A 27,113-nucleotide genomic window follows, 5' to 3' on the forward strand; every position below is an offset into this window, starting at 1 on the left:
AGATTTAGCTGTTTATCAGAAATCCAACCATTACAAAGGGGGTGTGTGTGTGTATACATATACTCCAAATACATGTGTTTGAGTTTATATCTTTGAATTTTAAAAAAACAATCACATTTTAGAGCGACGTTGCTTTCAAGAAAAAAAAGTTTTACAAATATGCATAAAATTGAAACTGAAATAATGCGCATATTATATTTGATAAGGGGGGGAATCACAAATATACGAGCTTTATCAAGAAAAGAGATGCAAACAAAGTATTTTAAACGGTATTTATTTCAGAGGAGGAAAACGGGCTCTCTCATGGGCGCAGAATTGGACAACCTGACATTCGTGGCAGAAACGAGGATGCTTTTCAGCATCAAATGCAGTCATCTCCAGGCAGACTCGGAGCATCATCAATGAAAATTCTTCCTCCCCAATGCCATGTCATTTGAATTGCACCCTGGGAGGGAAACACGAAATACCACACTGGATATTTATTCTTTCTGTATTTTAAAATAAATAAACATTTATATTAAATTATTTTTATCTCGCCAATACGAGGAGTGACGTCACGAAGCGCTAGTCTTCAACCAGTCAATCCAAGTTTAGCAGGTGCAAACTGGCATTAAGCTGCCTCTTCGTTTTTTGTTTTGTTAGGATTTTTTGTTGTCGTTTTTTGTTTGTTGTTGTTATTTTAAGTGGGCGTCATTTACCTCTTACCTCGAGTCAACTTAAATGTCACGCGTCCTTGAATTTTCGCAGGCTGTCACAACCGCCGCTGTCAGCCGGTCGCTTCGCATCAAGTCTGTGCCAGCTCGAAGCTAACAAGTTAGCTCGCTAGCCTGCGAGCTAACGGTACGCAGCTGTCAGCAAGCGGAGCTAAGTGGCTATCAAGGTGCAGTGCCACCGGCTTGTACGGTGTATGACGATTTCTGTACATTTGAAACTCCCGAAAAACAACAACGAATGGACAAAGACGGAGCGGACTGGCTGATAGAGAAGGCGAAGCTGTTGTTACGGTCAGGACGGAAGGACCGAGCGCTGCAGCTGCTCTATGAAGCCCAGAATATGTACCACAGCACCCGCGCTAGAGGTAACATTAGCAGCCGTGCATGGAACAAGCCAAGGCTCAGGCTGGACCGTTATACTCGCGTAACGTTACCTAATTATAATGTTTTATTTTTAGCTGACGTGTATCTTCAGCTACAAATGCTTAACATAGTAGGAGACATGACAGCTGTTGAACTTTTGTGCTGGTTAAATATCAACTCCCCTTTCTTTCTTCGTTTTGTAGTACATTACAAATATTATTCTTGAAGTCGTGCGTTTTACCTTTTGCTACATGAGGGTAAACATAGGTGGCCAGAGTAGCCAACTATTTTTATCAAGTCAGAGTACTGTTATTGCCAAAAATAGGGTTAAGAATGTGTACGTTCAGATTGAGCTCATCAACATAACCAACACAGGAATAACATTTTGATGAAATAGCTTAAATTCAGCCACAAGCCAGAACAATTTTCTGATGGAAAATGTTTGCCTTGGTTCAATTAAGTTTGGGAAACACTGGATTAGATTTCAAAACTAAAAGAAGACTGCACATGATTTTTGTTGCTGTTTTAAATTGTTCACCAAGACTTGACACAGACATTACTCTTGACTCTTTCCTCCCTCCTCTGAACGCTGCTGTCTGTAGTGCTGATTGACGCCATCATCAAAAATGGAGGCAACGCTGCTCCGGAAGCGAATCACGTGCCCCCACCCAGAGGCTGGAGGGATGAGGACTGCGGAAGCGCAGAAATAAATCACATGAGCGGCGATGACAGAAAGACCTACTCAGAAGAGCAACGCCAGGGTGTTCTCAGGTACTGGTACCATCCGTATGCCCTCGTGATATTCGATGTACGCATGATGAGAGCTCGTATTTGAACATCCACAATGTCATGACAGGATTAAGAATTGCCGAGACTTCTATGAGATCCTTGGTGTTGCCAAGGATTCCAGCGATGAAGATCTGAAGAAAGCCTACAGAAAGCTGGCCCTCAAGTTTCACCCTGACAAGAACTTTGCTCCTGGAGCCACGGACGCTTTTAAAGGTAGAGTGGCTCGACATGAGCAGCTTTAGAACAAGTGAAAATAACCATGTGTCCACTTTTTTTTACATTTTCTGCTGCTTTTATAGCCATTAAAAAATACATCTATAAAATCCATGAAATACAACATTAAACAGGTGGGCCTTAATATGGTTAAACAAAAACACAAATTAGGCATATTGTGGTCCAGACCACTTGGAGAATGACGTGCAGGGCCACACTCATTTGCCGTGGTCCAGATACACGTGCACACACGGGCAAAACGGATGTGACATCTGTAAAACTGACATTTAGGATGGGATCTACTTGAGGAAACCTGATCTATTAAAGCTATTAACATTTTAGCTTGTAGTTGAATAGTTAATGTCAAAATTTTAAAAATCAAGTACCATTCCTTTCATTAAACGTTTGAGTGAACACAGGAAGAGGCACTACAAGAAGTCATGATGATGATTTTGGGAAAGATGTCTTCCCGCAGCATCAACATAGCTGTACTTCCCCTAGCAATAGGCAACGCGTACGCCGTGCTGAGCAATCCGGAGAAGAAGCGGCAGTACGATCAGTACGGCGATCAATCGGCAGCGGAGAGCGCACCTCAACACACCACCCACCACCGCCACTACCGAAACTTCCACAGAGACTTTGAGGCGGACATTTCCCCTGAGGAGCTCTTCAACATTTTCTTCGGAGGACGTTTCCCCACAGGTGGGTGTGCCCATGACAGTGACCGTCCTCGCCAAATACTACTACCGTTATCCTTGACTTTGCCTCAAAGGCTGAAAAGTGTGGATGCCGTTGCTTCTCCCCTGCAGGAAACATTCATGTGTACACCAACCAGGGAGCCTCCTACTCTCAGTTCTACCAGCCACGTCGACGGCGAGCTTATGAGAGGCGCAAGGATGTGGCGGAGGAAAAACCGAGTCAGGTCAGTGAATCCCGCCACCTCTTTTGTGATCTCGCCATGATGTTTGTTTCCACAACTCTTCCTCTTGTTTACTGGGACGACTCATTAGCCTGTGCGAACTTGCCGTGTGAATATATGAACAATGTTGGAGCTGTTTTGTGCCATGTGATGAGTGTATATTTAGAAAGCGTTGTGCCGCACACGGGCAGTAAAGCGCGCACCTACTCACAGTATTGTGATGTGGACACAGAACACCTTCACAGCTCTGCTGCAGCTCCTCCCCATCCTGGTGCTGATCCTCATCTCGGTGTTCACTCAGATGATGGCCACCAACCCGCCTTACAGCCTCTTCTATAAGCCGTGAGTGTGCAGCAGAGCCGTTATTTCACGTTTTGACAGTGGACGTCGATCACGCGCGGGCTGTGTGCTTGCAGGAGCATGGGCCTGGTGGTTTCCCGGGAAACGCAGCACATGGCCGTGCCGTATTATGTGGATAAAGGTTTTGAGAAGGAGTACCGCGGCGGCGCCCTGGAAGAGCTGGAGAGGACTATCGAGAGTGACTACATGGAACACTTGCAGAGCAGTTGTTGGAAGGAGAAGCAGCAGAGTAAGAGATTAGCATTGTCTGGTGCTGATCCGTGTGACCCCAAATATTTGTTTGACATGTGAAACCCTGTCCCGCTCAGAGTCGGACTTGATGAACCTCGGCCAGCTGTACCGAGACGACCGCCTAAAGCAGAAGGCAGAGTCCATGAGGCTGGACAACTGCGACAAGCTCCACAGACTGGTCGGACGTCAGCGAGGCAAATGAAGGACGGTTTGTTTGAGGTGGAGCGCAGCTCCGGTGTATTATTATTTGTACGATTATTGAGGTCAATTTATCCACTTGGGCCATGCTGGCAAGAATCATGCGGTAGAGTTGGGGGCGGGTAAAATGTGCCTTCACTCTCAAGGATGGTCAGAAATACAAGTTTGCATGTCGGCTGCTTTGGTGGCCACAGCACTGAGGCTCCGGCCCTTTTCAACTTTTTTATTCTATAAACGGTCTCTGTCGAAGGTCATTATGTCCCTTGTGCATTGATTTGATTATTTATTTTGCTCATTGTTCGGTGTATTTAATTAACATATTCGCTACAGTGAGTTGAATAATGATTCTTTGGACATATCTGAGCACTGTTGTACTGTGAAGTCATGGACTATATTTATGATTTATTTATTTGGTTGGTTAAAATCAAACGGGTAGGAAGTGACTTATAAAAAACACCGTGCTTTATAAAACACTGGGGCTTCCCCTCACTGCTTCTATATTGCATCTGTCATCATGGCTCTTTAAAAGCAACAGATGATTGCTGTGTAATGACTTTTCACAGGTTGTTGAGCGCTGAAATAATGTACAAAATTGTCCTTTTTTTCTTTTTAACTTAAACCGAAACGGACATTCGAAATGAAAAATATGGACATTATGCACAAGGATTTACGTTAATTTCTGGTGACATGTTCGGGTTCACCTCAAGCACTTTTGTTATTTAACACTCCTCTATCGTGTTCATGTTGCATGCAGCCTAGTTGAAAGATTGTTTTGATTCATATCTGTGCAACATGTTTTCAGTTAATATTGACTGACCGCATTGAGCAATTCATGCACAACCCATTTACTTAGAATCATAGAGTAAAACACAAGTTGGCTTTTGCCCCCCGCCCCAAACAAAACCACCAGAAAATGAAAAGTAAAATACTCTTTAGTGACTCATGTCTTGTTTGTGTTTTTCTGGTTTTGTTTCTGCGTGCATCATGAATTGAAGGTAAAATGTGTCAGCGATTTCAACCCATCTGTGTCTTTATTCCACTCCCACTTCAATTAGCGAGACCAGGTAATAGAGCAAGTCACAAGAGTATACAAGCCAAACATGAGTTTATTGTTTAAAAGTATACTTCCCGTTATTGTTACATCCACAAAACACAGTGAGATTACCACAGTACCGTTTCACTCAAAATATAGGTGGGTATGCGCAAAACAACCACAAAATATACATTTAAAATTATTTAAAGGTTGTTAAAATTAGGAGGAAAAAAATAAGGTGTCTTCTTTTCCCCTTAATGCTTTTCATAAAGTAACACCACCCGAGGGAAAAAAAAAAAGTCAAGCAAATCAGAGTCTTTGGCCTCTGGTTTCACACATTGTCTTTACTTTTGTAGTGCATTTCTCACAGTCCACCTCATGAATGTGGACCAGACGTAGCCTGCCTGTAGGATTAGTTGATTTTGAGGCTTTATAGACACTTATACGACCTGATGTTCTTGCCTGTGAGCGGGCTATGAGTGATGTGCAGCCATCAAAGGCTTTGACCCACTCTTTCGGAATCCCCCTTTGTAATCTGGGATTACGTGTAATCCATTTCTGCAAAATAGGAGCTTCCCCACAGCGCCGTCTGCAGCTCGTTGAAATATGGAGAGCGAGTTGGGGAATACACAGCAAACATGATGCAGATTGTGTGTGTGTGTGTGTGAATGAGTGAGTGAGTGTGTGGAGGAGTTAGGGTGTAAATTAAATCTCGGAAGAATTAATACTTTTCATTTACAGTGTCAGACTCCCAATTATTACTGTTTTTGTTCACTTCTTCATCTTGAGGTCGGCTTCGATGGCACAGCGGCGCCCTCTGGTGCCTCCATCCTGCATGGACAGAAGAAGAAAGTGTGGATTCCAACGGTTTGAACCGTTTAAGCTCTTGTTTACTTGACTCTTTTGAATTAAAACCGGGCATTTTAATTATTTTTAGTAAAAAACAATGTTTGCTTAAGATCTCGTCAGTGTATTTTTCCAGGAAGTGAATTGGAATGCTTGTCCCTTTCACTATTGCCACTCAACTGGAGCCAATGCCAACTGACTGCGGGTACGAGTCGCATGGCATCGTGTTACCGATCCCATATTGGCGACAGAAAAGTCAGATGTGTGTCACGACATTTATCAGTGACGTCAGTAACTGAGTTGTTGCTTTTTTTGGGGGGGGGTACTTACAAAAAGAGACAGCAGAAAAGCAGGAGAGGACATGGAGAAGGCGTCCTGTGAGAGGCAAAAATACATCAGAGCTGGGATTCAAAAGGGACAACTCTTGGTAAAGCGCCATGGAAACATTTGCTTTGTTGAGGCCATTTTGAAAAGCTGTTGTTTTGAAGACAATGCGAGCTTTTTGGCGGCATCTGCCAAATAGAAGAATGTACATCACTACCCTTAACTGGTGTAAAACCCATTCTGGTATTATTAATCACTTCTTTTAACCTCTAAATTTGCCTCTTCTGTCCACATTCTAGCGATGCACCTTGTCTGCGGAGTCCTGCCGTCGCAAGCCCTCACGGCCCCTCAGGCCCTTGGCGCTAATACCCGACTCGGATGTCTCCATGATGAGCTGGGTGGCTAAGAACTGCTGGATCTGCTCCAGGACGTCCCGCTGCATCTCCACGGCCATGTGGTAGACATCATGATCCAGGCTGTTGTACATGACAGCGTTCTGAAACATCAGCATGATGTCCCGCTGGAACTCGGCCGTGGTTCGCATGGAACCGCTTTCGATGTTCTTCTTAATGGTTGCCAGGTCCATGGGCCTGCACAAAGACACACCATGTGAGCTGTGAGCATCATATCTCACCGACATCAACACCGTCTGTGCAAATCAGTTCAGGTCAGTATTTTTTAGTGTTTTAATCATCAGCTTGTGAACCGTGCCAACTAGTTATATAGCTAATGTGTCACAAATGCAGGTAAACGCCCCAAAGGTAGAAAAAAAACGGCCAGCGAATTGAACTCAAGTGCATTGGTGCTCCGGTGAAGTCACTCGTACCTGTGCACAATGCTATGATATCCTGGCGCAATCTCATCAGTCACCGGCTGCAGGAAGACATTTGCATACCTACAAGTAGGGAGAGAGGAAGTGTGAAATATCAAAGAACCACATTTCGGAAGGTCACGCTGGAGGGTAACGGATGAATAAAAATCCTGAAACAAAACCTGCTAGTACCTGTGATTGGCAGCGGCACGCCAAACCAGCATAATGGCCTTCTTCCAAATCTTGTGAGCCTGTAGAGCCTCCAGGTCCTCACTGCACAAAGAGCTACACAAGAAGGTTCTGTCAGAATAAAGACTCAAAGGGCAACAACATGCGGGAAGCTAGCATAACCTTCTACATGACACAACGCAACAGGTAACTAGACGGAAATGAGAAAAAAAAAGAACGACTATTTGTGTGCAGGAGATTTTGTCCCCCCCGTCCTCCCACTTACAACTGTGATGATGCGGGGCTGCTGGGGATGGAGTCGGCCGTGGTGTGGAGCTGCAAAGATGACGAAGCCGTGTGGAGGCTGCACGCGTCCTCGCTCTCGCTGGCCACGCGCTCCATCTCCATCTCTCCGTCAGGCTCCGATGAGAACCCCTCCACGCCATCTCCGTCATCTTCCTCCTCCTCCTCCTCGTCTTCGTCGTCATCTTCTTCTGGCCCGTTGACCTCACTGGCCAGATTTGTCCCTGAGGCGTTTTCTTGACTATCGACACTTGATTGACCCTCATCCTTTATCTCCTGCAAAGATGGCGGATGCGGGACATAATGCCAAAACATTGGTTCGAGGTACTATGATGAGTTTTGATGCGGTGGTATACCTCCTTAACATGTCTTTCTGTCACGGGGAAATCTTCTACCACTGATTCTGCAACCAAGAAACACACTTCATTAGCTTCGCCTCTGCAAGCTAATGAAATCAAATACAAGCGCTTTATTTCTGCAGGCACTGAAGCGGGTAAAACTGCACAATGTATTTCTGCAATATACACGCTCGTCCTTACCCTGACTGGTGCTTTCAGGTTTTTGCTGTGCCCATCTCTCTTCCAAAGACACGTGGCTTTTATGGTGCACCGCGTCTCTTATGGCCTCGGGCTGTGCAGGTGCTCCACTGTGGCAGTGCACAGAACTCCTGGAATTGCATGAGGATGAGGAGGTTGGTGGAAGGCCACTCATTCCCACCGGGGTTGCCACATCACAGTTATCTTGACTACTGCACGCAGAGGAGAGCTCGGCTGAAGTTTGGCCCTCGATCTCTAACTCGTCTGCCTGAGTCCTTGTCGGGCTGCAGTGGAGAGATGAGGACTGAGGAGCCCCCGGGGTGTCTTGGTTATGGAACGGTTCGGCTTGCCAGGCGGCGGGAAGAGTGTGGCCGTTCTCTTCGCACAGAAAGAGAGCAGCCTCGACTGCAGCCGCATCCAAAGCATCTGCAGCCTGTAGGAAAAAAAAGGTACGGGATAATTGACTCTTTCAATCGTATGCGGCAGTTCTAAATGTTCCCTGTGTGTGCTGGCAAAACACCTGCATTGCAAAACAATTTCACTAAGGTCGTTCCATTTTATACAATGACGTTCAATGCGCTACTGCGAGCCAAAGTTGCGTGTGCAACGGTTGTTGCACAATCGTCACCTTGTCCTCAATGATGGCGATAATGTCCCCGACCGTCTTGAGATCCAGTTCATCTGCCATGTAGGAAACCGTCACATCCTCCTCACTCAGCTCAGACACTTTCACACCTGCGGGAGGAGGCTGACACCCAAAGGACGCAGATGGCGCGAGCACATCCACCTCTGCAAACGAATGACGGATCATAGTTCAAAAACTAAGCCACATGAACCGATACAGTATGAAATATTTATTTCACGTGTGCTTGCAAATTTCCAGTGGTATAACAACTGTAATACATCAGGTTGAGTGATGTTCATAGCGCTTTGGTGGAGTGGGTGGGTAAGAGGGGAGCAAATCCATTGTTTCTTGAATATTGCTACCTGAATTGAGATTTGATTAATCGATCGATTAATTAATCGCAAACTAAACGCTTATCAAATCAAACGAATCAATGCTCTTTAACTTAAAATTTTCCAAGCCCTCAAAAGTTCATACTGTCATCAGATACCTTTCCTCAGATTTCTGTAGTCCTTCATAAAATCTGACTGAATATCTTTGTGTTTGTGGAAACGACAACAAATCAAAGAATGTAAGTGCTAAGCTATAAACTAATGAGGATTTGACTGTATATGACGGCATGTTGCGCACGTCTGAGTTTGAGACCTGAACAGGCTGAGGCAGCAGATTTCACTGGAGCAGGAGTGGTGCCGGAAGTCGAGTCTGTGCTGACCATGAAGCCTAATTGGGCTGATAAGTGTGCGGGTCCCGCCTCCAGGAGTCGAGACAACATTGGAGCACCTGTCATTGGCGGCACCGGCAACACAATAGTGGACGTGACATTAGACCTTTTGCTAAACGGCAACCGGTGAACAACAAACTTTAATACAGTACAGAGAATTCAAGCAGCAAAGCGGTTACTGTTATTGAATGAAAAAAATCTCAAGGGAGGCAATGGACTGTGCAGGTGTACCTACTCAAATGTCCAGCGAGTATTTTACCTGATGCTGGAGAGAAGGGCAGAGTCAACTGTAAGTCATGGACTGCAGTCATATTCCCAGCGGACACATCGCGCTCTCCAGTCTGACGCGCACACACAAACGCACATACTTTTGCTTCCGACACAAATTATGAAATGCATGCGCGTTCTTAATTTGAACACGCTTAGCCTACCAATCTGGATGTTGTGGCCAAGATGTTGCCTTTCTTCAGCAGCTCAGAGAGAAGCGGCGATGGGGGCGGTGTACCTCTCTGGGCCAGGAGCTTCTTCTGGGCGGGGTCATCACCAAGTGGCGGGTTCTCATTGACGGAGCCGGAAGAGTCGGCAAATGACATCAACCTGACACACCCTGAAGTCTAAAGACATGCAGAGAAAGGAACAACAAGGTCAGGTAGCATGAAGTCATACGTACGGCGTAACGTTTTCAGCGATGAGCATACGCTTGGATTTACCTCTTTTGTGGATGAAAAATCGGGATTTGAGCACGGGAGAGGGTCACCTGATGGAAACTCCAAACTGGCTGAGGTGCAACCCGTGGGTGAATGCATGGTGGCGCCTGCCACACGCCGAGGTGTGTTCTTTGCTACCTGTCTGGCTGAAAGAGAGAGAGAGGAACAGCATTCGGATTTGTTTCTTGCTCGTGGCACCATGGGAAATTTGAGAGAGCTCGATGTATGCAGGAAAGGCGATACCCTGATAGGCAGCGTCCGTGACTTTTCTTTTTAACTCGGCTTCTTCCTCTTCAATTTTCTGTTTCCTACCCGACACAACAGATGTATATGCACTTAGCCATAGCTGTGTGCAAGAGTGTTTAGAATGCATTCATGCATGAAAACAGAGCATCATCGTCACGTAGGCAAAAATAGATCTTGTATCGTTGGGTGGACAGAGTATTTGCTGCATCTTACTGCTGAATTTCCTTCCATAATTCGTCCAGTTTGGAGTCTAGATGACCAGCTTGAATAAGTTCCGACTCTCTCTTCAGTGTCCTACGGGTTGGAAACAGAGTTGAGAGAAATAGCATGGATGTGTCCTAATTTTTCGTGTTTTAGGATTGGAAAAAAAATGCTGTAAAAATGAATCCGTGAAAAGATTAAAACAATAAGCTTGTGGTGAGCTCAGACAGTACAGGCCTGTCATATTTACACCACAGGTGTATTTGTGTACCTGTGCTCCTCTTGGGTTTGTTTGATCAACTTTTTTAATTCATCAATCCTCTGAGCGGTCAGCTTGCGCACTATCACATCCCCCACCGTCTCGACCACCTCCCCCTTCTCGCCACGCTTCCTCCTGCAAACACACAATGACATTGAAACATGTCTGTGAAGGGAAACGCAATCATCCACTTGTCATATTTGATTTTGCCTGCAATACGTGCTTGCTTTCGATCACCTACTTTGGGGCTTCTGTGTTTTCCAGCAGCTCGGAATACTTTGAGGCGCAGTGCTGTGAACAGAACAGTCAATTGTAAATAGTGCGTAAAAGCCTTTTTTTTTCTGTCTCAGACATTGAGGACACATCATGCCTTTTGAGAGAACCAGTCAGGTGGCCGCCCGGGTTCTGCAAATGGTTTGATGGCTCGACTGACGGAGACCCTGCAAAGTTAAAGATGAAACACGTGATTTTTCCAAGGTCAGATTGAACCACTTCTCAACAACTCTTTTAATCAATGACATCATTACACAAACACGCCTCCTTGATGCACAGAGCACACTTTTCATATTAATTTAGCCTGATACAGCTTGTTGGATGTCAATGTGCACTTCTCTGCATTATGTACACTATGTCAGGACAGTTATTCTAAGATATATTGTATATAACATAAGCTGGGCAATTGTACTGGATGCATAACCCTAAGATGATTTATCAATAATTCATTGACTAATAGTGAAGTCTAATGGGCAAAAAAAAATGGCTAGCCAGAAGCTGAACTGTACTATGTTTGTTTATGGACTCGGCATGTGGCTCGAGGCAATTACACTTCTTGTCCCTTACCTCATATCTTCTGTGTATGAAGTCGAATAATCGCCCCCGACATGCAGTATTACATAGTCATTACCGCATTTGGTTATCATCATTTTTGTTTTGAAAAACTGTAGCCAGCGAAAGCCCGCCACGTACTATAAAATCAATATGTAGAGCTGGATCTGGCCCCCGGGCTTCGACTTTAAGACCTGTGGGTTCAAGTCAATGGAATTACTGTTAAGTACCAGTTCTGGTCTCCACTCTTCATGACTGATGTGGCCAAACACAGCTTCTCCCTGAGGGACCATGCTTCTGTTGGGCCAATCACGAGCAGCTTGTGTTCTGCAGATGACAAAAAAAGAGTTGCATTATTCCAGTTTATGATAAACCTAACTCTTCATTTTAAAATGAGCAAAATGCTGCCATTCCCCGGCCTGTCTTTACTGCATGCTAACTCAAGCTGCAATCCAAATCCTTTGTACTCATTGCACTGCTGAGTAGAAGCACGCGCGCACGCACACAGAGCGAGTGTGGCCAGCTGAAGTATCTGTAAACAGAGGTGTCAGCTGGAGAGACCTGCAGGTTGAGCGGCGGTGCATCCAAACTTTGTGACCCCCCACCCCCGCTAAAAACAAAACAAAAACAAAGATAGGCGAAGCCACTCGCAATCATTCGGTTAGCACATAGCAAGTCACAGCAACATCTCCCGTGCGTAGACATTACTCACTTCCAACGCCGTTTGCCATCTTCCCGTCATCCCCACACGCCGCACATCCTGCCACACGCAAACCGCAGCAGTTAATACCACTTGGATTATCACGACGCGTGAACGAGTAAACAAAACACAAGCGTGCCGGTTACCTTGACAGAAAAAAAACCGTGAACACTCCCCGAGGTTTTCCTCGTTGACGTTAGCTCGCGCGCCCCATCTTCGTATTGTGCGCCTTAGCTTAGCGTTAACTTCAATATCAAGTCGCTCCGTCAGAATGCTGCATTTGCTTCAGCGTCCCGGCTTGATTCGAAGTCCGGCTGGGCCCACGTTCGATAGCGAGCAGTCAGTCAAGAGGAGAAAATCGAGCTATGTGATCGTACGAGTCACCGTCGTCATTTATCATTCAAAAGTCGCTAGCTACATGCTGTGTGCCGTGTGCACGCCCACCAACACGGGCACTTAATGATGGTTGCGGGCGCGCGCGCACACACGGACACACACGCACGCACAAAGCCGTGTGTGCTGCTATGCTAGGTGACTTGAAAAGATGAATTAATAAAATGACCCTTTCTTGATAAACACTAGATGATAAGTACAAGTATTGTACCAGCGCACCCCTTGTGACAAAGTAACTAAACGCGTATAATTTTTGTGTCACCTTACATAACCACTCAAATGGAATCACTAATAACCACTTTATAAATGCTAAAAGCCTCAAAAATGTATCCATTCATAACGTGCTTTTGGTGAAGGTGATTTTCTAAGAATTTCGGAGCCAGAACTGTGCTATCTTTGAGTACAATTCTTGGAGGATGAGTTTGTGAATGTCATGTGTGGAGTTGGGGACTTCGGGGCAACCGTGTTAACCACTCATCCGCCTTGATGCCGATTCGATATTACATAAAGCATTCTTTGGAAGGACGCTATGCAGCTTTCGACTTCAAATGAACACACCATGGGCACATCGCATTGTATTTTTAGGCCTGTGTCATGACACAGACAGACAACAGTGAAAGATTTGCAGTTCAGTCCAGAGAGCCCATTGATCAGTGGGAAAGAAATGATAATGAGGCACCTGACATTTTACACCACAACACTGCCACCTTGCCCCTTGGTGCTTTGTGTAATAACTGATAACTCATTTACACCGTCAGGCATATTAATTTAGTCGTGTGGTTATTTTTGTGATTGCAGTTTTTAGTGAGATTTCATAAATTCCAAACAAACAGCTGTTTTGATTTCATCTCATTAATTTGTGCTGGTGTACCTAATGTATTGGCTAAAAGCCATTATGTGTGGCAGTTTCATCAATAATGCATCAACTTGGGAGGAGACTGACTTCCGATCAGGCAGTGTAGGTTCATTTCCCACTCGGTGCGAGTGGGAATTCTTGTATGGGCTGTGTTTGACTGGCGATCAGTCCATAGTTGGAGAAGCCAACTGGGATCGGTTCCAGCCCAACGTCACCTTGAATACAGTAAAGCAGTGGCACAAAATGGGTGGACACACAAATACATTCGCAATATATGTCACGCCATGTCACGTCCCGATTTTTGTATTAATGGAAACATTGAGGCGGAAAACAAGCAATGGGAGCTTCTTTTGCAGGCGTAAAATGCGCTTTTCGTTAAAACATCACAACCCATCAGGTTCAGTTTGAATGTCATATACTGTATGTCAGTCGTCGCAGCACCGCATGCTGTCGTGCACCTCTGCACCGAGCCCACGCTGGGGGCAGAACCGGCGCTAATTAATTGAACGAGGGAACCTGTTGAGGCTTCCCTCCTCGTCTTTGCCATTAATCACACTTCATTTGATGCTGCAAGTTGCTGCTCAGGACTCGAGCACACTTCCCGAGCTGAGGAGCGTCTCACGGTGAGTGCATGATATTTTTGAGTCGTTTTATTGATGTCTAAGTAGAAATGTTTACTTTTTGTGCTTGACTTGAGGTCATTTAAAACATCTTTAAGAAATGCAAGAACCTCATGTTTTCTCTCTGTCTATGCATGTATGTATGTATATATATATAATGTGTGTATGTGTATGTATATATACTGTATATGCTTAATATTTAACAAATTTGTCATTGCATTTTGTCTTCACTGACTGAAAACAAGAATATGAAGAATTTCATTGTTAGTTCAATGGGGGAGGTGGGGATCATTAATGTGTGTTCTACTGAACCATAGAAATACATACAGTATGTAAAACGTATATCTAATTGATAAACGGCAGCTCAGTTCAACATCAACATGCTCGGGTTAGATTTATTTACGGTCTCATCTTGCGCCCATCAGGGGAGCAGCTCTGCCCTCTCTTGGCCTCCTCCTCTGAGACCCTCACTGCGACACGTGCAGCTGAGACCCAGGGCGAAGAATTAATGAGCAAATTGAAACAGACTCAATACTCACGGCCCAGTTGCCTTCAATTACCAGTCGCTGAAACACACACGCACATGCGCACACACACATTGTCATTTTCACTGTGCAAAATGACCACACTAAATTCTTCATGCATGTTGACTGCAGGCAAAGCAGCAGCAGGATGTCCAACAACATGGCCAAGATTGCGGATGCGCGAAAGACGGTTGAGCAATTAAAGCTCGAGGTCAACATAGAAAGGATGATGGTATGTGTACTTTATGTTGGCACAAAGCAAAATAACAGTGGCAAAGAGAACATTTCTACCGGCGTTTTGGACGGGCCGACTGCAAATTCTGTGGTTTTAGTTGGGACCATTACATTTGACTCTGACTATCTTCTTTATCATTGAATGAAACGCTTTGACACAGATACTTTTATGCTTGTGATATATTTTCCCAGGTATCCAAAGCAGCAGCGGATCTGATGGCCTATTGTGAAACTCATGCCAAAGATGACCCCCTGGTGACCCCCGTACCTTCCTCAGAGAACCCCTTTAGAGAGAAGAAAATATTCTGTGAAATACTGTAAGACCACTGTGGGCATTGATGGAGTATCGATGTAGTTTCACGTTTGTTTTACAGTAACACGAACGTCTTTATTTTCACAACTGCCTCGTTGTGTGTTTTTGTCACTCTATGGTACATAGAGGAATTTCCATGTTTGAAGCTGATCAAGACGGCAATAAACACTTTCTGCAAAATAAGCGCAATGCTAATTTAAATGAGCCCGTGTCTGTCTTTTACTGTGGACTCAGTGCTACTTCAGCTTGTACATTAACTCCATTCTTTCTTCTCTGAGATATTTGTTGACTTTATATTTCCCAGTGATTGTCACATCGGCTGATAAGCATGCGTACAATAATAGCTCACGTTTGCATACATGCAAGCCACATTGTTTATATAGTGCAACAAAGGGCACTGCAGTTACCATAAGTGCCACGAGGGGGTGGTCTTTGTTTGGTGCTCGTGATGTACAGGAGATGTTTGTTTTCGTCCAATGCCTCACACAGTTCGGAGGGTGGATGTTAGAATCTGGGTTCTGCTCTTCCTGATTTTTTTTTTTTACTGCACACTGTTTTTCAATCGTACTCTTGTCGCAGTAATTTATAAGGGTATACAGTATCTTACTTATATCCTTCCAAAAAAAAGAATCAAGGAATGCCATGACTTTTCCCTTGCAGGATCATTTTAGAATTGACAGTTCAATATATACATAAATCAATCCAGTTTCCATTACTTCTACATTTTTTTTTGTCACGCAGGTGTCAACATGACAGTCTCTGCCCTGACGTCATGCTCACCAGCTGTCTGGGGTCACATATCTGGCGGATGGCTTTTTATTGTCGACATTTTGGCTACGCATTAGCAAAGAGGTTGGCGGTCTTTAGTCTGCTCATTGAATCCATGTATATTCCCTTTGTAAAATGTTTTCATCCCCCCCGCCCGCGCAGGTTAACAATGTTGCAAAGTTGTCCCACGCCTGACTCCCAGGAGGAATCGTGCCCCTGGAGGGGGGCAAAGCAAATATTGGGTGGGGCGATGAGTGACGCAAACGCACACGGACTTTCTCATCGCGTGACAGGTGGCAACATTCGCACATTTGCAAGCTAACGTCTGTCTTTTGGGAGGCGGAACTTAAGGTATCGCAGCGACCTTTTGCTCTTCGTAACGAGTCGTGTCGTTGTTTTGTCATTCAAATTTGTAGCATTTGCATTGTTGGGCGAGAAAAAACTCGTCCGACCCGTTCGATCGTGCTGTCCACAAACAGACAGGTGAAAACGAGCTGCCGCTGAGTCGTTACTATATTCAATTCATTGTGGGGGGGGGGATTTATTTAACTATATTCGTTGGTGGAAGCAGATTGAAGGTTAAGTGCGTAGAACCGGTTGACTTCTCAAACAGGATATCCTCGACCTGCTGAGGTAGAATGTTCGAGTTAGTTTACTTTTCCACTAAATGTTTTGTCAATTAGTGCAAATTACGAATTATATGTTCGTTTATATTATGTGGTCTAGTCAACTCGAGGTGCACATTTGCCTGACAAATGGAAAGTTGGTTTGTTCAAATGCCGGGTGTGGGCTTTGATTGTTCAACCTGCATGTGCTTTTACTGCGTTTTCTGTACTCAGGCTTCCTCCCACACTCCAAGTTGCAAATTATCGGGAGAAAATAATATGTAGAAAACTGTTTTCTGTGATGAAACGATTGCAGAACTATTCTTTCTTTCTTTGTTTTTTTTTTAAAGAAACTCACTTGGAATTCATTAGTAGTTTTGCAGTGGATCTTTGAGAAATAAAAGTGAAATGAAAGAAAACTTCATTTATTTTAGTCATTGAAAAGTGAACCATAGTTCTAAGTTACTGAGAGTCTTGAGCAATCTTTTCTTTTTCACACACACACACACACACTTGCTTATGCTTTAGGCAGGAGTGATTTGTTATCATGACACTTTGACAAGCCGTCGGGATATCATAAAATGAAAGATGATCTAGTTTGCACTTTAAACCGTACTCGAGAGACAAAAGGGCAAAAAGCGAAAAGTGGCACCCAACTTGACCGTTTCCCCTTTCTGTTTTTAGGCCTCGCCATGGCCAACTTTGGGGGCCACGCCATTCCTGGCTCCTTCTTCTTGCTCTTTGGCTTATGGCTGACGGTCAAACACACGCTCCAGCGCTACTGGCGGAAAAACCAGCTCAACGGCAGAGCCCTTTTACCCCCTTTCTTTAAACGAATGGACTACATCGAGGGAGGCTTGCAAATCTTTGCCTCGTTTGTCGGTCAGTCCTCCCCACTCGGCGCGTCATCGAAACACTCCGAATCCTCCCTAATCGTTGTGGTCCTGTCTCAGGCATCATGGTGGAACAGTTCGTTGTGGACGGGCCACATGCGCGCCTCTACGACGCTCACAACCATTCATGGGTCAAGCTGATGAACTGGCAACACGCCACCATGTATCTCTTTTTCGGCATCTCGGGAATCGCTTTGGTGGTGAGCACCGTGTCCAAGATGGTGCCAGTTGGCGTGGACCGCCTTGCTCTCTCCTTAGCTCTTTTTGTGGAAGGTAAGAGCTGAAAAAGTCTGAAGTCGTTTGGGCCTTTTTTTTAGTTGATCACAAAGCGGTGTTGTGTTGATGGATGGATCACGTCCTGGCTCCCGCAACTTTTGGTCCAGTAGCAATGCCGCCTGGTGAGCTCAGTGTTCTTGTTTTGTGACCCAGGATTTCTGTTCTACTACCACGTGCACAGTCGCCCCCCGCTGGACGCCCACATCCACTCCTTGCTGCTGGTGGCCGTGTTCAGCGGCTCGGCCAGCACCATGTTGGAAGTGTTCATGAGAGACCGCTTCATTCTGGAGATGCTGAAAGCCGTCTTGTTCATCCTGCAGGGTTCCTGGTTTTACCAGGTAATACACGTCATAGCTATTTGTTTTCTCACAATTTAAAAACCGTGCAATTAGGCAATGAAGCAATGTGTGCATGTATGAGGTATCCCCTCCCCCTCGGAAAATTTATGTGAAACATTTCTGGATAAAGAGTACAAGTGAGAAGAGACTGAAATACTGAAAGAAAATGTTAACAAAACAGACATAACCGAAACCTAAATGCAGAATTGAGAGTTCATTTCAGTGAAGGGCTAAAATATGAGAACTTAGGACAAGATTCACGGTAGTTTCCGAAAAATAAACTTTGGATTGTTTGGCTTGGGATGGGCATCAGGTGTAGTTCATTATCAACACCTTTCCTAAGTGCTTGTTGCTTACAGCCGTGTTTGGAACCTCCTTCCAGATCGGTTTTGTTCTTTACCCGCCGAGCGGCCCGCAGTGGGACTTGACTTTGCACAACAACATCATGTTTGTAACCATGTGCTTCTGCTGGCATTTGGCGCTGGCTTTGTTTGTTGCCACCTGCATCTCGACTGCGGTTTGGATGTGAGTATCTCAAGTCTTCTTACAAGCTGCGCAATTTGCCCCCGGGAGATTATTATTGAAGTCTTTATTGTTATTGTTGTAAAACTGTACTGGTTTCTTACTGATAGCTGCGCTTGATTATGTCGGACTTTTACATGGACAAAAATATGTATTTTGTTTTATTTAAAACAACGCTATAATGTGACTACCGGAACCTTTTTTTTTTCTGAAATGGTCAAACATTTTCAAATTGATCATCTACTGTATCATCGAATTGCACCTTATAAGATGTTAGCATGATGTGTTTTGTCCATCCTACAACAAAAAGGTCGCTTGTAAATGTGTCATCGGCTTTTCGCCTCTTTTTGTTTGTTCTCAAAGTGCCACAAGGAGAATGTCCAGAAGAGCGGGGGACATCGAGATGGTGATGCGAAAAAAATCATCCACCGCGAACTCTGAGAAAGCTCTGCTTGAAGAGTCAGAAGAGGAGTAACGGCTTTAAAATGTTTGTTGTGAGGAAAATGAGGACTGTATTTGCACTGGACTAGCCTAACTGAATTTGAAGCTTTATTTTTTTGTTGTTTTTAAGCTGATGTCATTCTGGTCCGAAATGCACGCAGAGGATCCGGTTGCCCAAAACCACATTCCTATCAATTTTTTATACTGCTTGGCCTTATTAGATTCACAAGTGAGCTGAGCCTATCACATCTAACGTTGAGCAAGAGGACCGGTCATCAGTCTACAGAAAAAAACAGCGCAAGCAGGGAGAACATGCAAGCTCCACAAAAAGGAATGTCAAACTTCAGAACTGTGAGGCAGACCTGCTAACCACTTGCCTGGCCTTTTACATTTTAATTACTTTTACTATACCTGTGATGATCAAAAAAAAGTAAATGAGGTTTTTAATGTTGTCAATGATTAAAATATAACAAAATGCAAACAAAGTGAAGTTGTGAGATTTAATCAGTGATAATATAGAACTTATAATTTAACATCTTGGCTTCAACATGAAGGGGAATGAAATTGATGAAATATAGTTGAATATCACAAAAAAAAGGTGAATGCACTCGAACAGAGAAAGAAATACGAGCGTGCTTTTGAGCTACATGGAAAAAAAAATACACGCTGAAAAAAGCCAGTATTATAGAAACACACAAATAACTCAGGACGAAAATCACTGAGGAGGCCCTGGCGGGAGATCGGGCGGACATCTTGGCGAAGGCGCCGCGGTGACGACGACCGTAGAGACCGATTTAGGGGAAGCTGCCGCCATGTGCTGCTGGAGCTGCTGTGCCTGCACTGTCTGGATGCGAACCTGAAGAATCGGAATGTGAGCGTTTAATGCCGCTCACGGAAGTGAGCCGCTACCGAGGTACGTCATCTACGACTTGTGGCTGTAATTGCTCCCAAATGTGACTAAATGCACCGTATCCGTTTCCTCCTGAAACTTGTTCACCAACCTGTGTGGCCTGTCCTTGCTGCTGAAGCTGCTGGAACTGTTGCGCGGTGACAAAGCTAACCGGTTTGTTCCCAGCAATCAACTTGGTGCCCGCCGGCATGGTGGTTAGGATGATGTTTCGACCCAAGCTGCTGATACTGAGAAGCGAGAGACAACATCACGTAAGTCGATCAGCTCAATATTGAACACGGTGCATCATGCCGAGACTTACTTGGTGTTGAGACTCCCCTTCACAATCGGCGCGGTCACCACACTTTTACTTTTCAGTGGTTGGTTGAGGACCGATAGAGGAACGGTGATGCGGGCGGGTAACTTCCCCTGCGACAAGGTGAAAATCTCATTTTGCATCGTCATCTTGTTGCTTTTGCAAAATGACAAAAAGTCTGCTCAACGTTATACTTGTTATAATATGGCACCCAATGAACTCTCTTACCGTCTGCGCGTTGACCACAGGGCCGGGTACCTGCCGCATGGTTGCCGTGGCCGCCCCCAGCTTCAGAGGAGAAGCCGAGGCTCCGGAAGCCACCGTGATACTTTTCGTGCCAGCGACGGTCATGACGTTACCGCCGGCGGATACCGTCACGGGCTTGCTGCTGCCGGCGGACGTCATGGTGATGGTCTGACCTTGCTTCTGCGGAATCACCCCGAGTCCCGGCATGATACGGATGGTGGTGCCGCTCTTATCCGGAGCGCTGACGGTGGAGAAAGTCCGAGATTTCTGGTCGGCCACGGTAACGCCCAAAGTGGGCATGAGGCGTATGGCCGCGTCTCCCGCAGCCTTCAGCAGGGTGGACGCCAGGGGCGTGGTTTTGGCGGAGGATACCTCCCCGGTGCAGGACGCGGGGGCGGAGACGGACGGGTGTGGGGGCGTGACGTGGAGAGTGGCTGAGATGCTCTTGCTACCGCCGCCTCCGGCGCTCGCGCCCAGGAAGTCGGGCGTGAGTTTGACCGTGGCCACGGGAGATTTGGTGAGCGTGGCCATCATGTCCGGCGTGATCCGCAGCACCGTCTGGCCTTTGGCATCCGTTGTGATGGAGGAGGGCGGAAGGCGTAGGACGTCTTTCCCCTGGATGCGCAGGTTTGTGGCGGTGAGCGGAATACCCGCCGCGCCTGGGGTCTTCACTCCTAACTGGCCAGTGATGGACACCTTGGAAGCAAAAAAAAAATGGTGACTTGACTTCACCTTTCATTTAATTCTTCTCACATGACAACCCAAAAAGTCGGTCATATCAATGGCAGACATTCCCAAATTACGTTGGGCAGTGAAGTCATGACTTTTTTCCTGTTTCGAAAAACAGAACTTGTGGTTCACCTGTTTGATGTTTTGGCTGGCGACTCCTTGCAAGAGTGTCGGCGATGATGTTGGGATGTTGGCTGGGCTGCTGGGTGACACAGTCTGAGGTCTAGGCACAGCCGCGGTGGAAACCGACACCGTGTTGGACACCTGCACGGGACTGGCCGACTGGCTCCTCAAAGGCATGGACACGACTGCCTGTTTTCGACACAAGATACGCCCACGCGGAGGTCATTTCCATGTTAAGAACACGCAACGTCTTCTCATCATTTATCCTTTTACCTGTGAGATGCTTTTGGTTGCCATAGATACCGGCATTCGAATCTGATGAGCGCTCTGATGCACCAAAGCAGCTTGCTGACTTCCTGACGGAGAACCCAGTCCGGGCTGAGCGGAGACGACGCGCACCTGAGGGAGGGAGCCTGCCGCCAGGTGACTCACGATTCGGGCCGCGTGTTGGGAATTGACGGGCTGAGAGGCGGCTGGTCCAGACTGACTGGCGGGTAGGACAGAGCCCAGTTGTGGCAAGGAGGGGGGAGACATCAGGAGAACGCTGCAAGAGACACGGTTGAGTTCAGGTGAAGGGGTCGTTGCTACACGACGGGGGGGAGAAGAAACGCACCCCGGGCTGGATTTAATTGCATCTGGGATGGTGGTCTTAGTTGGCGTCGTGACCGTGCAGGGCAAAGGTGACTTTGGGGTCCCGGGAGTGTTTGGGGTTGGTGTAGTTGGTGTTGGCGACATGGGACCGGAACCAATATCCTGTCCTGATTCCAAAGATCCAGCGGTTTTAGCACCTCCCTCTTTACTGCCAGATTTCTACCAAAATCAAATAAGCGATTTCAGGACCACAATGCAATTGGCCACTTCAAACCCAAAACGAAATTTGCACTCGTTCAACAGCATCATGAAAATGTACGATAAGTGACAGGGTAGTTGTCTCACAGGTTTGGAGGAAGGTTTCGGCTTCTGCTGCAGTGCTTTTCTTGCTTTTGCGGCAGCCGCTTGAGCCTGGTGGATCCTCTCTGGATGAGAGATGAGAAACGATTAACAGCAAAAAAAAAAACAAAGCTGTGTTCCCACTTTTGGTCTAACAGCCAAATTCCGATTTAAATTGAGATTTGACAGACCGTCGAGTGACATTTCACATGTATGATGGACAGGACCCATATCGGATATTGGCGTTTACACCCAAAATCAATGGAAATCAATACACGGATCAAACAAACATTAGATAGCGTTTAGTTGGCCTGCTCGAGCGACTCTTCCGATTGGTTTGAGTGCAAGTAACCTCCATTTGTACTCTGCATCGTCAACAATCGCTTTCCTGATCGAATGTTTGCGCGCTAGTCCGATGCCACCTCCAGATTGTTGCTCACCAAACTCTTCCTGACTGCGGTTGCGGTGCAGGTAAATCCACAGTTTGCGGCCGATGTCGTACTTGACGCAAGGGTCCTTCTCGTAGTGCAGCCTATCCAGAGCCCCGCTGACCACTGTGTTCACCTAGACGGCACGAGAACCAGTCTACGGTTTGAAAAAGAGGCGATGAAAAGAAACGCCGGTCCCGGTGTTCCTCCCTTACCTGTGCACTTGTGACGTCGGGGGCAAGAAACTGCGAGTCCTTCAGCAGTTCGCAGATTTCCGCCCGAGTTCCCTCTCCGTTGGGTAGTCTGGCCGCCGCGTCTCGCACTGCGAGTAAGCAAAAGGCGCTTCAACGCTTCCGTTTGCTTTTTCACACAGAAAATGAAGCGACGACGGGGCGGAGCTCGAACCCAGAGAGAGGATGGTGACGTATGGCGGGCGGTTGGAGCGCAACAGCGTATGCTCCCGAGCTTTATTGAGAGACATTTCCTTATCGAATACTCCCTTCACGGGCCCCACGACCGATTCGAAGCCATGCATGCGGAACGTGAAGGCTTTATGGGGTTGGTTGTATCTCTGCTGCTCCTAATCGACGTAAGAAAAAGAAATTGGCACCGGTGCTTTTTATAAACATACCAAAAAAAAAAACACCAAAAAAAGACGGTAAAATAATTAAGAAACCTGAATTTGGAAGAGTTGTCTCTCATCCCCCGTGCTGGGTCTCACCACATAATCTGTGGAACTGCAAAGATATTCAAGCATTTCAAAATTCACAACGACAAATCCAATATTCTGTGAGATTTGCAAAGATCGAGTCTTACACTCGCGGCATGGGCGGCGTTAAGTCGGATAGCTCTTCGCTTTCCGTCTGTGGGTGACAGTCACTTAGGAACAAAATGCTTGGATACAGACGCGTGTTGTTATCTCGACTTGGGGAGAACTTTTATTTTACCTTGACCACAAAATCTTTGGAGTCCAGCCACAGTTGACAGAGCGCAATCAAGTCCTTCTCTGCATCCTGAGTAGGGCCTAAAATAAAGCAAACGGACGTTAATCACCGCAAAGTCCATTAGGACCGTCAATCACGGATGCCTCTAACCGATCCACTTCCACTGCTGCATTTCATCCACAAATTCCACGAATGGCAGAAAGCCGCTGGGGAGCGCCATGACACCTTCTGTAAAGCATTGAAGCGAAAACAAAATGTGAATTTTTGAAGTCTGACTGAGGATATCGAGTAAATGCTCAAACGTCTTCCCCACAGCACGGCCTTACCTTTACTCTCTCCTGCAAGAAACTGCAAGGCGTGGAGGACCAAGTCGGACCAACAGGAAGCCGACGAAAACCAGGCATTGAGTGAGCTCGCGGGAGACGTCTGCCACATTTGAACTTTCTCCTCCAACTGCCGCACATCCGCAAGAAGCCATCGCAATCAAAGTTTGGGCTTTCGACTCGTAGGCTAACAAAGCTCGGGGAGGCCAAATGGAAGTACCAGTGAAGTGCTGGCGAGGTGCTCCGTCCTCAAGATGGTCTCCAACAAACTGAAGAAACTGACGGCGAGTTCCTCCACGACGACCGGGCTGCTCGGAGGCTCCTCCGGGATTCTGCAACGACGAAGCGTACGCACATCGATAAGGTGTGTCCTCACGCTTTTTCTTAATCCTGCGCCAAACGTACTCTTCCTTGATGTGGGCCAGGGGTGTCAACGGCGTGTCCGGCATGGAGTTGACGATATTGGCCAGAGGGGGTGCTGTGGCGTCTGAAGTAAGAGCGTCGCAGGGATCCTCAGATTCCACTTTCACCGTTCTCATTTTCTTCTTCCTTCTCTCTTCTTTTATTTTTTTCTTCGGCAGAGAGAGCTCAAAAAGTGCTGGATAAGAAACGAAAATGGTATTAGTAACGGAAAGAAGACAGTTTTGGCGTTACTTACTGGTGCAACTTCACTCACGTAAGGCTGATTTGCGACCGATATTTGCCCTTGAGAGGATGTCACTGAGGTGGATGTCGGAGGTCATCAAATCTGGATGATCCTAAGGAGAAGGAACAGTCTGTGATACGCTGGACAAGATCACACTAATTGAAATCGTATCCAAACATTATTTACTGGTTGTCGCTTCCTCTTCTCGCGATGGTTTTGCAGCATGACTTTCAAGTCCTGCTCTCCAAGATGGATTTTTTCTGGGCAAAGCCAAAAGCATAATTGAATATTCGCGTATATCTGACTGCTGACAAGCCATACCGATAATCCCAAAAATATTGGTGCGATCAACGGGGATCACGATATGCATATTAACACAAAAAATAAATAAAAAATACTCCCAACCAGTGGTCTTCATGTCTTGGGTAGAGAGGCTGGGCACAACTCTGAGTGAGACGGTTGATGTCGGTGAAGAGGGCGACTGTGGTGCTGGCGTCCACAACGTTAGATCTATATGCATGTGCGATAAAGTAGTGATGCAGGTAAGTGAATTTATTTGGGTACTTTTAATTCCACCCCCCCCACATCCTAAACCGGTTTGTGAACTCTTGCAGTAGAAATGCATGGAAAAAAAAAGGATCGTGAGAAAGCGCAAAAAATACTGACCGTCATCATCCGACGAAGCATTACTGTCTCCGCATTCTGTTTTAACCTCCTTTAAAATGCGTCTCAGTCTTCTTCTAACCTTTTGTTCTCGTATTTCAGCATGACTCCTTGTCTGTACCTTTCTCTTTGGTGGAAAGCCCACACCGTTGTGAACTGCAAAATCCAATAACTCCTGAAATGAGAACAAATGCTGAGACCAACTCCTGCCCCCCAACCCCGGTATTGTTGTACTTCCAACATTTATTTGCATAACTTACCTTTCGGGAGACGAGGATTTGTTTCAGCAGCCTGTGGTAATATTGCTGAAGAGAGTATAACTGTCGTCTTTGCTGAGACTTTGCACACAACTGCCTGTACTTGACAACTTCAGGGTTGAAGTAACCATCTGTGTGATTGGATCATGAACATCACCATTAGAGAGCAATGTTGCATTTTTGAGAGTCGATTCATCCACGAGTGTGTCAATTACCTCGGAAGAGTTTTTGTGCAAGATGAAGAGGATTTCCAAAATGAAAATTTCTGTTGTTGAACAGGTCGTCCACGGCGCTGCCCTGCTCTGCTTTGTTATTGTCGGGGAACTGTGGCAAAAACTGACTGAGGTGTTGCCGCTGGGAATCGGACAGGACTTCAGTCCACGTGCTTTCACTCATCACAGAGAAGAAGATTTCAGGCTGATGGCAAAACAGTAATCAAAGTCATCAGCGTTTCAAAGTCATCAGCAACAGTGTCAAAGCAGCATGCACCACTTACATCTTCAAGTAGTTCCTCGGGCAGGCTGACCCTGCAGTTACCAAGCATGCACTCCTCAGTGATCTGACCACCCTCCTCCTCTTTAGGCTCAAGAGGGTCTGTAAGGATGTGAGTCAGGACATCCATCCTGCTCCTCCGCTGCCCCCTCACTGTTGTTGAAATATCACATCATCATTTAATATGGGGCGTGTGAATAAAAGCCATGTCATTTTTGCAGGTTTAGCTTTTGAAATGTAATGTAACAGACGACTAGCTTTTCGTGAAACCAAACAAGGAGCCTTGTAGCATGAGTGATAGCGCGCAGCTTAGCGTCGGAAGCTACGACGCGATTTAGTCAACCGAGCCTTCAAACGGAAGTAACTACGCTGCACTGCACGTTGCAAATATTTGCTTGTCTTGACAGAAGCGACATCATACTTTTAAAAACTATCAAAAAGTTATTTCTTACCTAAGCCCACCCTTTGTTTTGATTTTATAGAGGGGACGGTTTTAGTGACGTACCGTTTTTTTTTCTTCTGGCAGAGAAATGACGTCGACAAGGGGAGCGCTTAGCTCGCTGTCATCCTCTACAGGCGGTGAGGCTAAGAACAGTAAGTGCGACGAAAAAGGTGACTTCTTTACCTTTTTTCATGTAACAACCTGTCGTATAAATTGTGAAACGGTATGTGGCAAGTTCATACCGTAATTAAAGTCTAACTGGCGAACTGAGCAAATGTTATCGTTTATGTTACAGACGAGGTAAGAGACAAACATACATTAAATTAAGCTTTGTTGAAGACGGTCTGCCTAGTTTAAGGTGTGTGTATTTTTCACAATTTAAATTGTGTGCTAAATTGCTTAAAATGGTATTTTGGGAGGTAATATTAACAATAGATTTATCACCAAAAAAAAGTTACTTTTCAAACATCGTTTTGTGCCAAACAGTTACTGAGTTAATGAACAACTCAAAAAAAATTCATGCGTCTTAGTGGTTGAGTGACTAATTGATTGATTTCTTTTGTCTTTCTGTGCCCCTGCGATTGATTGGTGACCTGTCTAGGGTGTACCCTGCCTCTTGCCCAAAGTCAGCGAGGATAAGCTCCAGCTCACATAAAGAGGACGAGCGGATGGATAAAGTTACATAGAGTACATACCCTCTTCTTCAGGCTGTTGAAATTCCAACTTCCAATTGTTCATTTTAGAACTTTTATGTTCAAAATCTCTCCTTACCCCATCTACACAAAGTAGTTCAAAACGGTCAGAGTAATGA

General features: G+C 45.8%; 5 protein-coding genes and 3 long non-coding RNA genes across 14 annotated transcripts; 5 read left to right on the top strand and 3 right to left on the bottom strand.

The window, feature by feature from the left end:
* Window positions 1–258: 258 nt before the first annotated feature.
* Window positions 259–803, bottom strand: LOC127588188 (uncharacterized). Its single transcript, XR_007959000.1, has 2 exons — window positions 706–803; window positions 259–445 (listed from the first exon to the last, which is right to left on the bottom strand). It is a non-coding gene; the product is annotated as an uncharacterized LOC127588188 (long non-coding RNA).
* dnajc18 (DnaJ (Hsp40) homolog, subfamily C, member 18) lies at window positions 571–4,725 on the top strand. The gene is made up of 8 exons (XM_052046776.1): window positions 571–1,078; window positions 1,679–1,847; window positions 1,933–2,078; window positions 2,580–2,780; window positions 2,888–3,000; window positions 3,230–3,339; window positions 3,414–3,586; window positions 3,666–4,725. Exons 1-8 carry the CDS (start codon window positions 952–954, stop codon window positions 3,788–3,790), a joined length of 1,164 nt encoding a protein of 387 aa, XP_051902736.1. The 5' UTR covers window positions 571–951; the 3' UTR covers window positions 3,791–4,725.
* Window positions 4,726–4,874: 149 nt separating this feature from the next.
* LOC127588155 (bromodomain-containing protein 8-like) lies at window positions 4,875–12,395 on the bottom strand. 3 transcript variants are annotated; one of them, XM_052046751.1, is made up of 21 exons: window positions 12,238–12,395; window positions 12,104–12,151; window positions 11,622–11,718; window positions 10,937–11,006; window positions 10,808–10,857; window positions 10,579–10,701; window positions 10,320–10,400; window positions 10,104–10,168; window positions 9,864–10,006; window positions 9,585–9,767; window positions 9,413–9,494; window positions 9,078–9,212; window positions 8,436–8,596; window positions 7,811–8,240; window positions 7,628–7,674; window positions 7,255–7,547; window positions 6,993–7,085; window positions 6,816–6,884; window positions 6,297–6,579; window positions 5,996–6,040; window positions 4,875–5,650 (listed from the first exon to the last, which is right to left on the bottom strand). In XM_052046751.1, exons 2-21 carry the CDS (start codon window positions 12,120–12,122, stop codon window positions 5,591–5,593), a joined length of 2,529 nt encoding a protein of 842 aa, XP_051902711.1. In that variant the 5' UTR covers window positions 12,123–12,151; window positions 12,238–12,395; the 3' UTR covers window positions 4,875–5,590. The 3 variants fall into 3 exon arrangements, with proteins under 3 accessions (XP_051902711.1, XP_051902710.1, XP_051902712.1); XM_052046750.1 differs by having other exon boundaries at window positions 7,628–7,716; XM_052046752.1 differs by lacking the exon at window positions 5,996–6,040 and having other exon boundaries at window positions 7,628–7,716.
* LOC127588185 (uncharacterized) lies at window positions 9,654–12,481 on the top strand. The gene is made up of 2 exons (XR_007958998.1): window positions 9,654–9,802; window positions 10,917–12,481. It is a non-coding gene; the product is annotated as an uncharacterized LOC127588185 (long non-coding RNA).
* A 1,267-nt stretch (window positions 12,482–13,748) lies between these two features.
* gng8 (guanine nucleotide binding protein (G protein), gamma 8) lies at window positions 13,749–15,232 on the top strand. The gene is made up of 3 exons (XM_052046796.1): window positions 13,749–13,963; window positions 14,617–14,716; window positions 14,911–15,232. Exons 1-3 carry the CDS (start codon window positions 13,905–13,907, stop codon window positions 15,037–15,039), a joined length of 288 nt encoding a protein of 95 aa, XP_051902756.1. The 5' UTR covers window positions 13,749–13,904; the 3' UTR covers window positions 15,040–15,232.
* A 795-nt stretch (window positions 15,233–16,027) lies between these two features.
* On the top strand, window positions 16,028–19,359 carry tmem45b (transmembrane protein 45B). 4 transcript variants are annotated; one of them, XM_052046790.1, is made up of 6 exons: window positions 16,028–16,150; window positions 17,089–17,286; window positions 17,358–17,570; window positions 17,727–17,911; window positions 18,294–18,436; window positions 18,797–19,359. In XM_052046790.1, exons 2-6 carry the CDS (start codon window positions 17,097–17,099, stop codon window positions 18,906–18,908), a joined length of 843 nt encoding a protein of 280 aa, XP_051902750.1. In that variant the 5' UTR covers window positions 16,028–16,150; window positions 17,089–17,096; the 3' UTR covers window positions 18,909–19,359. The 4 variants fall into 4 exon arrangements, with proteins under 4 accessions (XP_051902750.1, XP_051902752.1, XP_051902751.1 ...); XM_052046792.1 differs by having other exon boundaries at window positions 16,139–16,282; XM_052046791.1 differs by lacking the exon at window positions 16,028–16,150 and adding an exon at window positions 16,282–16,432.
* Window position 19,360: 1 nt separating this feature from the next.
* nfrkb (nuclear factor related to kappaB binding protein) lies at window positions 19,361–26,007 on the bottom strand. Of its 2 annotated transcripts, XM_052046744.1 has the most exons (26): window positions 25,865–26,007; window positions 25,584–25,785; window positions 25,372–25,499; window positions 25,115–25,286; window positions 24,854–24,958; window positions 24,635–24,708; window positions 24,479–24,560; window positions 24,208–24,400; window positions 24,023–24,134; window positions 23,806–23,932; window positions 23,630–23,707; window positions 23,483–23,559; window positions 23,352–23,398; window positions 23,212–23,272; window positions 22,941–23,115; window positions 22,751–22,857; window positions 22,548–22,671; window positions 22,114–22,193; window positions 21,791–21,987; window positions 21,577–21,721; window positions 21,451–21,504; window positions 21,187–21,366; window positions 20,308–21,021; window positions 20,086–20,192; window positions 19,876–20,011; window positions 19,361–19,730 (listed from the first exon to the last, which is right to left on the bottom strand). In XM_052046744.1, the coding sequence occupies exons 1-26, from the start codon at window positions 25,988–25,990 to the stop codon at window positions 19,590–19,592; spliced, it is 3,744 nt and encodes a 1,247-aa protein (XP_051902704.1). In that variant the 5' UTR covers window positions 25,991–26,007; the 3' UTR covers window positions 19,361–19,589. The 2 variants fall into 2 exon arrangements, with proteins under 2 accessions (XP_051902704.1, XP_051902703.1); XM_052046743.1 differs by having other exon boundaries at window positions 21,451–21,721.
* LOC127588187 (uncharacterized) lies at window positions 25,882–27,106 on the top strand. Its single transcript, XR_007958999.1, has 3 exons — window positions 25,882–26,018; window positions 26,174–26,602; window positions 26,904–27,106. It is a non-coding gene; the product is annotated as an uncharacterized LOC127588187 (long non-coding RNA).
* The last annotated feature ends 7 nt before the right edge of the window (window positions 27,107–27,113 follow it).

The sequence above is a fragment of the Hippocampus zosterae genome, chromosome 16 (genome assembly GCF_025434085.1).
Source record: "Hippocampus zosterae strain Florida chromosome 16, ASM2543408v3, whole genome shotgun sequence".
In the NCBI taxonomy this organism is placed as follows: domain Eukaryota; kingdom Metazoa; phylum Chordata; class Actinopteri; order Syngnathiformes; family Syngnathidae; genus Hippocampus; species Hippocampus zosterae.

Coding starts and splice junctions, on each gene's coding strand:
- dnajc18 (XM_052046776.1), top strand. CDS start 952: ATGGACAAAGACGGAGCGGACTGGCTGATAGAGAAGGCGAAGCTGTTG. Junction 2,781..2,887: donor CGGAGGACGTTTCCCCACAG/GTGGGTGTGCCC, acceptor TCTCCCCTGCAG/GAAACATTCATGTGTACACC. Junction 3,340..3,413: donor TACAGCCTCTTCTATAAGCC/GTGAGTGTGCAG, acceptor GTGTGCTTGCAG/GAGCATGGGCCTGGTGGTTT.
- LOC127588155 (XM_052046750.1), bottom strand. Junction 10,169..10,319: donor TTATGGAAGGAAATTCAGCA/GTAAGATGCAGC, acceptor TGTGTCGGGTAG/GAAACAGAAAATTGAAGAGG. Junction 6,041..6,296: donor GGCAGGACTCCGCAGACAAG/GTGCATCGCTAG, acceptor TGCCTCTCACAG/GACGCCTTCTCCATGTCCTC.
- gng8 (XM_052046796.1), top strand. CDS start 13,905: ATGCTGCAAGTTGCTGCTCAGGACTCGAGCACACTTCCCGAGCTGAGG. Junction 13,964..14,616: donor GAGCTGAGGAGCGTCTCACG/GTGAGTGCATGA, acceptor TGTTGACTGCAG/GCAAAGCAGCAGCAGGATGT. Junction 14,717..14,910: donor TCAACATAGAAAGGATGATG/GTATGTGTACTT, acceptor ATATTTTCCCAG/GTATCCAAAGCAGCAGCGGA.
- tmem45b (XM_052046790.1), top strand. CDS start 17,097: ATGGCCAACTTTGGGGGCCACGCCATTCCTGGCTCCTTCTTCTTGCTC. Junction 17,287..17,357: donor AATCTTTGCCTCGTTTGTCG/GTCAGTCCTCCC, acceptor GTCCTGTCTCAG/GCATCATGGTGGAACAGTTC. Junction 18,437..18,796: donor ATCTCGACTGCGGTTTGGAT/GTGAGTATCTCA, acceptor TTGTTCTCAAAG/TGCCACAAGGAGAATGTCCA.
- nfrkb (XM_052046743.1), bottom strand. CDS start 25,990: ATGGATGTCCTGACTCACATCCTTACAGACCCTCTTGAGCCTAAAGAG. Junction 24,561..24,634: donor AGAAGAGGAAGCGACAACCA/GTAAATAATGTT, acceptor CCTTCTCCTTAG/GATCATCCAGATTTGATGAC. Junction 23,708..23,805: donor TCTTGCAGGAGAGAGTAAAG/GTAAGGCCGTGC, acceptor AATGCTTTACAG/AAGGTGTCATGGCGCTCCCC.